The following is a 10,818-nucleotide window of genomic DNA, read 5'->3' as shown; positions in this document are numbered from 1 at the left end:
TTTGTTCAAGTACTGATATTTCTGAATATAAAGATTTAGCATATATAACAGCTATCATGAGAAGTGAAAAAAGACTTTTCCCCAAAAATGAAAATATTAAAACTAAGTTAAAATACATAAAGTAGTTAGTATTCCACGCAGCATAAAATTCAACAAATCAAAGTTTACATGTCCCAGGTTGAACATGTGTGAAAATGCAAAGCAAGTATTAAAACCGATATTATGTCCAATATTTAAAACCAGTTTGTAATTGGGGGAACATCTAAATCCTTAATTAAAAAACACAAATGAAGTGAAAGCTTTAAACTGGTACACACTGTTCACACCTATATTTCAAGTTTGGAAATGCATATTTGCAAGCAGCAATACAAAAGTATTCATGAAGAACGCATAATCTCTGAAAATTATGAAAACATCCCTGCTACCGATACATTTCTAAATACAAAACTGACTACCATATTTGTTACTTCTGTGTAGCGAGAGAAGTTCATTTTCAAAACAGATAAAATTCAGTCTTTAGGTGTGAATGGTATGAATGACAGTCTTTTTTTTTTTTTTTTTAAATTTCTTAGTTGTTTGGGATCCTTAAGCATGCAAAAGCTTTGAACAGGAGGGTCCACAAAGGAACCAGGGTTGTCTTATGGCATCCAGTTAAGCCAGAGCTGGGAACGCCTCTGGGTCATCAACATCAGGAGCAGACGCACTTGACTGAAAAAGAAAACAAACCACAATTAAATACAATTCTCAAATTTTGAAATACATTGCTGTGTCTATTTAGGTATGGAACTCTAAAATACCAAATATATCAAAGCTTTTAGTTAAAAGGCAAAATTATGGATCAGAATAGGACTACAGATATACAACACTGGCATTAAAAAAAAGTAATGTCAAAGGAAGAAACAAAGTATCCCTATATTATCACAGATGAACATCATAAAATCTACAATACAAAGTTACTACTATAATCAAACACTGACAGACTCTATTAAGCAGGAGGGTCCACAAATTTGTGTACTATGTCTTAACAAATTCAGAAGGACATTATGGTTGTTTCCAAGCTTGACCATAAGAAACAAATGAAATAACCCAAAAGTTACTTCTAATACTTTAATACAAGGGTACTTCAAAAATCTCATGGAAAAACAGAACAAAAAGATAATACAAATCTTTCCATGAACTTTTTGCAGTACCCTCATATTCAGTCATCAGATGCAAATACTTTGACATCAGACAGATACAAATTCAAATTTATCAATTACTTGAGCATCTATCAAAAGATTTCATTAAGAACTCGTTTAGTACCACACACTGTGCAGAGCATTGAAGAAATTACAGAAAGTAGGACAAACACAAATCCCAGCTATTACAGAAGAGTCTAGTATAAATAAATCAAGAAAAAAGGTTATCAATAATCACGTGAGTGTCACGCAAAGGTTATGTTAAGATGAGACCTAGAAAAGCAGTGAGGAACAAAGTAAAGGGAACACATTGGTTATTTCAGGTAGATCTCAGCCAGCAAAGGCTGAGTTGAGTTGATGCCCTGTACCTGAATTTCCTTATCTGTAAAGACAGGGATGCCACCACAGTAACAATTAAATGACATTAAGTACATAATATGCCTAGCACTTCATAAGAACTTAATAAAGTGTAGTAATGTAACTCTACTGACAGCACTATTCAAAAAGTCATTTAAATACTTTAAACAAAAATATAACCTACAATGTAGTTTCTTTAAGGCACAGCTACTTTTTCTTCTACTTTTCATGTCCGTAAAAAGGACCTAGCCTGTGATTTATCAGAAGAGGCCCTTGAATTACTTAAAAGGGAAAAAGAAGTCTTAAAATAACCTTATCAGTCCTGCTGCCACGGTTTGGACGTCCACCACGTCCACGTCCACCTCGTCCTCCCCTGCCACCACGTCCTGGGCGGCCAAGGTCTCCAAAATTGATCTCCAACTGAGACGTTATATCATTTGCTGGCTTCCGGAAATGATGGTCCATAACCGAATCTTCAGCATGAGCCTAAAAATTTAAGTAAGGCCATTGAATAACAGAAAAATAATGCTGCAAAATTTCTAAATAATGACCTTTCTCCTAAAAAGGCCAAAAATCCAAGCTGTTCTTTGTGTGAACAAATATATCAACACCTCTACAGGTAATAAGCAAGCTCTGCGCTCAGCTATCGTGATCTTGGAATAAGAATTCCCTTCACTTTTTTCTACCTCAAATTTCTCTCACTTTAAATTGCAGGTTAGTATCAGCAGTCCTTGATTAAAGGTATATAATCATAATCGACTCAAATGGCTGGTCCCCAACCCAGACCTACTGAATCAATCTTTGGCAGTGAAATCTGGGTAAGTTCATTTTAAATGCCCTTCTGATTAGGATTCCTATGTGAATCCCTGATGAAGAAGACCTTTGGATATAAAACATTTAAGGTTTCTACTAGTCATAATACTGAATCTTTTTTACAAGTTATAAGAACTTGTACTCTTGGGAAAACACATTATGTGTAGATTTCTCAGATGGTGTTTCTGTTCATATACAACTGTTATGTTCTTCCACATAAACTGGTGAGCTACAAATTCAAATGAAATATTACAAACTCTACACAAGAGGGGAACCTTGAAAAGCTATGTACAAACAAAACCATGCCTTAAATGTACCAAAGGAATTTCTGAAAAATGAAGTCATCATGTTTATGAAATCCAGACCCTCTTTTGTATTTATGTATAAGCTAAATGACCCAGTGGGTGAGGGGATAGGGCAGAATGGGGGTGGTGGTGGAGTGAGTGGGACAAAAAGCCACCACAGAATTTTGTGCTGATTCATGACTGATCTCTTTTTTTATGTTTGGGATGAACAGGTTTTAGTCTTCTAGTTGGAATCTCTGCTTATACTACTTAAAAGTACATTTTTCTTTTTCTAAGTACATGTAAAATCCTTTTTTCTGGAGATAATAAACATCTGGTTCTTTCTAATCAATTTGTATTATTATAGCTGTTAATCACCTTAAAGAACAAGTGCATTCTTATGTTTATATTCATGTTTTCACCTGTTTCATCACCTCATACCCAAATTAAATATTATCCCTTTGTGTCATGCCAACCTACTTCAAAGGCAATGGAAGGTTCTTCTAATATTAACTTTAAAGGAGCCTAGAAACATAAATAAATGTAAATCCACAAAACCACTAACAAACTAAAATCAATTATATATACTGTCTAATTTTTTTTTCCTTTTTGTCTTTTTTACTGACCGGCAACGGGATCGCAACCCTCGGTGTTGCGCCCGCCCCGCGCTCAGCCAGTGAGCGGGAACCGGTCTCCACATGGGATCTGAACCCTCGGCGGGAGCGCCGCCACGCTCCCAAGCGGTGCACTCTCCAGTGCGCCACCGGGCCGGCCCTATACTGTCTAATTTTTAAATGTTTGCTATTTCAAACCAACAATATCAATTCATTATTAGAAGTTGTTGCAAATTTCTAGAGCACAGAAGCAAAAAAGCATTAAGTTGATGCACTACTGAAATACCTGAAAGGTGTGACTACGGTAAGTAAGATGACATACGGATATTCTGTCACCACTAATCTTTACAGCAACTACAAGGATAAATTTGCAATAAAAAAAATTTTCTAGAGCATCTAGAGAATAATGAGGAAATAAGGAGCTTTCAATCTCATCTCTGTCAATAACACAGTTACTCAGTTCTCCATTCCTAAAGAATGTTAAATTTCTTCTTTCCCTACGGTAAGTAAGATGACATACAGATATTCTGTCACCACTAATCTTTACAGCAACTACAAGGATAAATTTGCAATAAAAAAAATTTTCTAGAGCATCTAGAGAATAATGAGGAAATAAGGAGCTTTCAATCTCATCTCTGTCAATAACACAGTTACTCAGTTCTCCATTCCTAAAGAATGTTAAATTTCTTCTTTCCCCTACCTCATATTTGTTGTGAGGATGAAGGTAAGTAAAAGTAAAAGGGTCCTTAAAATGTATATATACACACACAACAAACCTGAAGACCTAAATATTCAAATAAGGCCATATTTAACCAAGCCTCCATAACACAAAGGCATAGGGCACAGTAACTGTAAGGTCCCAAACATATAAAAAGTGGTTTGGTAACAAATATGTCCCAGTTTCGACATTATTCATAACCAATTTCACATTTAATAATTTTCAAAAATTTCTAATCATATACATTACCCTGTATAATGGTTATTTCTAAAACGCTCAGTGTAGGATGATATTTAAAACTGGGATACCCAACCTGATGTCTATAAAAAGTATAGAGACTTCAGGGCATTAATGAATCCCCTGAAACTGCAACTACAATTTTATGTGTGTATGAATTCTATTCTGGGAAAACACTCTAGCCAGGACCCCAAAGTCACAAATAATTGTCTTAAGGAGCCTAAGTAAATCTTTTTTATATTAACCTAGGCAGCTGATAATCAGTTCAAATAAACAATCTCCTCAAGATGAACTTTCATGGTTGAATCAGGAATTCTATTTTGTTTTACTCAAACACACTAACAACTTTAACTGCAAGAACCAAAAAAACAAGTTTTCTAATAAAGCAAATACTTTTCTCTATGGAACCTGACACGACAATGTCCTCATTTACTATTATGAAGTAACTGTTAAAAATAATCTGTTCTCTAAGCCTAGAAAAACATTTAAAGTCTATCTTCCATTTTATTTAAAAATGTTTCCAAGTTTGTTTCACAGAAACTTTTTGTTTAGAAATTGAAATGCATTAAGATCTTATTGAATCTTTTCATTACAGGTTGCCTACATAACATTTTAATTTAACTTTAGCCAAGAATGATAGAATTTGTACTCTGGATTTCTGACACAACCCTATATGACCTGCAGAAATCAAACATAAATGTCAAAAGGTTGAAGAAAGCTAATAGAGACAGAGGATTTAAAAGAAGAAATAAAACTTGTCTGGCTACCACTACCATTAAAATCTCATACTTTCACAAGCCCTAATAGGATTCTAGCACTGGGACATTCCTCTAAGAACATGCCCCAAGGTTTAAACAAAAGCTACCAAATCAAAAGTTACCAATATAACTTCCTCAAATATTTTCATTAGTTTTCATGATTCCTAAGTAAAGAAAACACTTAAATTAATTCTTTGGTCTTTACAAGGCATCAGTCCTCAGGTAAAGAAGGATACTACCATTTACTGAGAGTCCTGACCATTATACTCCTATAATGGCATAAACAGTTTCAAAAGATGAATACTAAATAAAGCCACTTATACACTAGGTTAAACCTTCATATGGAACATTTCATATACCAACATTTCAACCTAATACAGCAGTCTTTTAAAAATTTCCACTTAGGTAAGATTTCAAAAAACACAACCACAACTTTTCAAAATACCAAATTTCTAAAACACTAATAATTCTATGATATACCATTGACTAACACCTTTTTTTAAAAAAGAAACAATATACCACGTTAAATATAATTATGAATTGATCAAAACATTAAATTTCTTGGAATATATGGTAATGAAGTTTATTTTCCCTTTCAAGCAAGTTATCTGCCCTATGATCCTAAGTAAAGCTTTATTTTATAAACAGAATATAACCTAAGTAAAACTTAAAAATATATATATAAATACAAGTCACATCTGAACGTTTTCAAATACCACAAAACTTAATTTTACCTCTTCACTCTTTGATTTATGAAGAACAAATCCCTTCTTCCACTGCCCATCAGCACCTTCATTTGGTTTTCGGATATTAAATTCTACTTTTGCCCGGTCCTTATTTTGAATAGCCTTCCACTCATCCAAAGTCATCTCTTTTGGACCCTCTTCCTTTACCTCTTCAACTTCGTTCTCCTTATTTTCAGTGCCTGCCACTGGATGTTCTTCACCTTCAGGTGTTTCCTCAGTCACATTTGATTGATCCAAGTCAGTTAATTGATCCAAAAATGAAGGTATCATAATATTCTGTGTAACCCAATGGCTAACATGCAACTTGATAGCGGTCACAAATTTAGTGCTTGTTGATTAATGGAAGTACAGATAACTGTGCAACATAGAATTTAAATGATGATCATTTATCAGTAATACAATCTTGAATTGGTCTTACTAGTCCTAAAATACACATTTCTTAAGATCACACTAGTTTGTTTTTAGGTGATTAAAATCCTTGGCTTATCTTTTCCTAAAACACACACCTTTAATTTCCATAATTTCTCACAGTATATAACTCATGATAGCATATATGAAGGAGGGCTGGCTCAGTGGGTTAGAATGCAGCCTTGCAACACCAAGGTCATGGGTTCAGATCCCTGAACCAGCCACAAAACAAAAACCCACCACATATACGAAGGTAATCATCTAGGATGCCTCTGGTTTCCTATTCTGGAATATAAAAGAACTGTTCCTTTTTTCTAGCATATAAGGCAAAGCAAAACAAAAGCCAATTTTCTATAAATCCTAAAATCTCTATGCTTCAACTTTCAAACCAAACTATACATGAACAGGAGACTGAGGTTTCACTAGTAATAAAATTGTTGATAAAACAAACTGGCTTCAATATTTAATACCAAATTAGTTATTTCCGAATATAATTCTCAAGTTATAACTATTGAATATCCTTCTCCTTTTTACAGAAACAAAGCACAGGCATAGGAAACCATTATTTTAGCCTGATCTCAATTTCCAATTGTTACCAAACAAATCATTTGCTATTTTGGGTGCTCTCCTTCTTTCCAAAGATAGCAGGTGATAAAGTTAGCCTTAGAGCTCAAGTATCTCCCTTGATGCTGTCCTTTACTGTCTGACAAATCCTACCTTAAAATGTCCTAGAGCAAGTTTACATTGAACTGACCAGGATCTTGGGTATCAAGTCCAACTTTGGCACCTTACAGTTGAGAAAACTAAGGATCTAAAAAAGGTTCTAGTTACTACAGTTACAACATAAGTCCAACTTTGGCACCTTACAGTTGAGAAAACTAAGGATCTAAAAAAGGTTCTAGTTACTAATAAGTTACAACATGGACAGGAATAGAATTTAACATACCTTTTATCACATCTTTTTTTTTTTTTTCCTTTTTTGTCTTTTTTACTGACCGGTAACGGGATCGCAACCCTCGGTGTTGCGCCCGCTCCGCGCCTCACATGGGATCCGAACCCTCGGCGGGAGCACCGCCGTGCGGCGCACTCTCCAGTGCGCCACCGGGCCGGCCCTATCACATCATTTTTTAATCACATCATGAAGCCATTACAACTACCTTTAAGGGTTGCTGTAAGGATCAAATGAGAACCAAACAGAAGCTCTTGGAAACTATATACAAGGAAGTTAATCAAAGTCAGCCAGAGCTGTGCTTCTTAAATTCATATTTCCACATATAAGATATAATACTATGCTCAGATTCTCCCCTGTTCTGGAATAAGACTAGATAGAGACTGCTCCAATGTGATCATCATCATCTCCTTTATACCAAATATCCCATTTTGTTCCTGTGTCCAGAGCTAAGGATTTGCCTCAAATACCCTGTCAAGACACCATTCCCTTTTGGCAAATAGTTATAATCTTTGCAACTCACTCTGAAAGTGATTCAAACATGGGCTCATCATTAAAAGAACAGCTATGTCAAGCACTGTGGAGTACTTAAAACTTAGGATCACACAGAATTCATTTATTTTATCAATCACGACTTCATTGTTTACTACACAAAATTATGATTCCATGTAGTCTAATATAAATGAATTTATGTTACCCTAAGTGCAAAACATCACCTAACACCATGTATTTTTATCTACTTCCTCCAACAGTAAATCATTTATCATTATCCCAACAAATCCATGATCTCCCATCATTAACAGTGAAGTTCACTACAAGAGCAATTCTTTCTGGAGAAAAGGAAGATTAGAAAAGAACATCCCCCCTCCCTGATTGATCTGAATATGTTCCAGTTAAGAAGCACTGCTCTAAATAATCGGTAATCCAAGACTTTAAACCACAATACTAAAACAAATGACTGGCATGTAACTTATGCTTGGGTTGACGGCAAGTACAGATAGGCATTAATATTTCTACCAGCTTAACTTGAATCTTTAAAACAACCCACCCAACATTCAAAAAAACAAAATCTTCAAAACCAAGTCCTTTGTCTAAACTCAGAAAATGAACATGATTAAGAAAGCTAGTGAACTAATAGCACACGCTGATCTTTGCTCTCTGCATACATTTTAAAACAGACCAGTAATGCTTTATTGATAGCAAATTCTGTTGATTAAAAAAAAAAAAAAACTTAAGAGGTGAAATTTTAAAATGGTCACATTTTCTAGCCATAAACTATCTCAGAACAAAATCTGTACAATGTAAAGTGTCAAAATTACTTTCAACTATGAGTTCTAAATACAAGTTCTCTTATTCCAACCATTTGTTCTAATTTTTAAAACCCCCCAACTTCAGTTTCTATTTCCCACCTACTTGATGTCTTAGGATAAGACAGCTATCACTAGAATTACCCATTATAACTTCTCTAATAAATCAGGTAATTATGTCAAATGCATAGCACTTTATTTCTATTTTATATTCTCAAGTTACAATAGGTCATGTTTGTGGTTAGGCCTAATAATAGGTTTTACTAAACTATGTGTATTCCTTAACTTTCTAAGATGTATGACAATGGTAAAATGGGTAATCAAACAGAAATAATCACATCAAAATAGTCAATTTTCAAACCATTAGAGCCAAATGTATACATGTGTAAAGCTCTCTTCTAAGTACTATTTGAAAAATAGGAGTATAATGAAAAGCCATCAAATACCAGCATTAAACCTATGGGTTACCTTACTGGTAAAACCCAAACTGCTTTCAATGCTGGTGCATTACTACTACACACAAAACCACTCACTTATTTTCAGTGTCTGCCACTGGATGTTCTTCACCTTCAGGTGTTTCCTCAGTCACATTTGATTGATCCAAGTCACTGCAATTATAAGATATTTGTTTCTGAATGTATTTGGGGGACTCTCTAAAGAAAGAAAGAAAAAGAAAGGCAACCAGGTCCATTTACATGTAGCTGAAGGGTTCATCCTATGAAAATATTAGAAGACCTCACATTCTCTAAATGTCTTTTACTACTAAATCTACTCCCCAGTAGGACTCTAAGCGAAAACAATGTTATCTACTGGTTAAGTCATTTCACATACTTAAAAAGAAACTAGACAGGGCAGTTAGCTCTAAAACAAAACTTTACTGGCTTATCAAATTTTTTAATGACCAGAATGTCAATAGCTAGAATAGGAACTATTAAAGACACAAACTGAAGTTAAAAAAAAAACAACGGACATTTGATACAATATAAACACAAACCTATCCCATAAGACATTATCTTGTAAAATAGTAGCTCTGAGATAGTATTCATTCTTGTCTCAGGGACAAATAAAATTTAACAGATGAAACTCTAGTAAGATATAGTACCAATTTTACTAAAATTATTTATTAAAAAAAATCAGAATACCAACGTTAATTCATCTTTGACAGTTCCCCAGTTGTGAGATCCGCTACCACCACGTTTGTCCTCATGCTTCAGGCCACTGTAATGTGAAAAAGAACTAACAAAACTGAGTTAACATAATACTCTTTAGTTCTAGAAATTCAAATTTTGTTTTTTATTAAATAAATATATTAAAGTATAAAAAGTAAAAACCAATAAGACTTACGATCTATCACTTCCACTATGCCTATCAAATTCACGTTTGCCACGAGAATCAAATCCATCTCCTCGGCCCATTCCACGTCCACGGCCTCCTCGACCTCTTCCAAGACCACCGCGGCCTCGGATAGGCCGGTCAATAATCGGTCTACAATACAAAAAAATTGTACTTCTGTAATTTCTGGAAAAATGAGTAAGGAAAATGCACTCAAAGGCTTAACAATACAGAACACGTTTACTAGCTCTTAATCCAACAGTTAAATACATCCTTAAGAAAATTCAAAATAGTCTATTTTTAAATACATAAAGGAAACCAGAACTAGGAAGCTTCCCCAAACAAGAAAATTACTTTAGTATTCCTTAAAACGTTACTAGTGCATATACTTTCTCATTGTTATTAACCACACATTATAATCCAGTAAAACTGATCTTCACCAGTATACTTCAAAATGAAAATAAACACACCACAGTGAGTAATCTGTTTTGTTATAATCAATTAACCAACAGTATTTTCCTTTTAACTCAACATCTGTTGAGAGCAAGGAAAAGAAACTCACCACCAGTTCAACTGAAGTATTTCATTACAAGAGATCTAAGTTTGAACTGTTACCCAAAGATCTAAACACATTTAGATGTTTCTCTGAAAAACTGACAGAAGTAATCAACCACACTGCTGCCTAGCAATTATAAGTTGAGTATCCCTTATCTGATGCTTGGGACCAGAAGTGTTTCAGATTTTGAAAAATATGCAGAATACATACTGGTTGAGCATTTCTAATTCAAAAATCTAAAATGCTCCAATGAGTATGCCCAATTAACAGCTTAACGTTAAGATGTGACTCTACAGGGCCGAGCCCATGGCGCACTCGGGAGAGTGCAGCGCTGGGAGTGATGCAGCGCTCCTGCCGCGGGTTCAGATCCTATATAGGGATGACTGGTGCGTTCACAGCGCTCACTGGCTGAGCGCGGTGCGGCCGGTCCCAAAAAGGACAAAAAACAAACAAAAACCCAAAGCTAGTGATGAGCAGCCAGGTGGATTTCAGGTGTGACAAGAACCATGTTTGGCCTTGCTGGGGATTCTGGACATGGCCTCCCGTGGCAGTACCAGCACG

The 10,818-nt window shown here is 35.0% G+C and overlaps 1 protein-coding gene across 1 annotated transcript in view; it reads right to left on the bottom strand.

Moving 5' to 3' along the window:
* SERBP1 (SERPINE1 mRNA binding protein 1) overlaps positions 1 to 10,818 on the bottom strand; it is a gene marked incomplete at its 5' end in the record, with an annotated part of 15,280 nt that continues 4,462 nt past the window's right edge. The window contains 6 exons of the mRNA XM_008574590.1: positions 1 to 708; positions 1,848 to 2,021; positions 5,694 to 5,875; positions 8,907 to 9,022; positions 9,516 to 9,587; positions 9,714 to 9,854. Of these exons, the coding sequence (XP_008572812.1) occupies positions 652 to 708; positions 1,848 to 2,021; positions 5,694 to 5,875; positions 8,907 to 9,022; positions 9,516 to 9,587; positions 9,714 to 9,854 (742 nt within the window). The remainder of the gene's footprint in view (positions 709 to 1,847; positions 2,022 to 5,693; positions 5,876 to 8,906; positions 9,023 to 9,515; positions 9,588 to 9,713; positions 9,855 to 10,818) is intronic.

The sequence above is a fragment of the Galeopterus variegatus genome, unplaced genomic scaffold (assembly GCF_000696425.1).
Source record: "Galeopterus variegatus unplaced genomic scaffold, G_variegatus-3.0.2 Scaffold1069, whole genome shotgun sequence".
Classification (NCBI taxonomy): domain Eukaryota; kingdom Metazoa; phylum Chordata; class Mammalia; order Dermoptera; family Cynocephalidae; genus Galeopterus; species Galeopterus variegatus.
The sequence above is the reverse complement of the archived record's forward strand: the minus strand, read 5'-3'. Positions and strand labels throughout refer to the sequence as shown.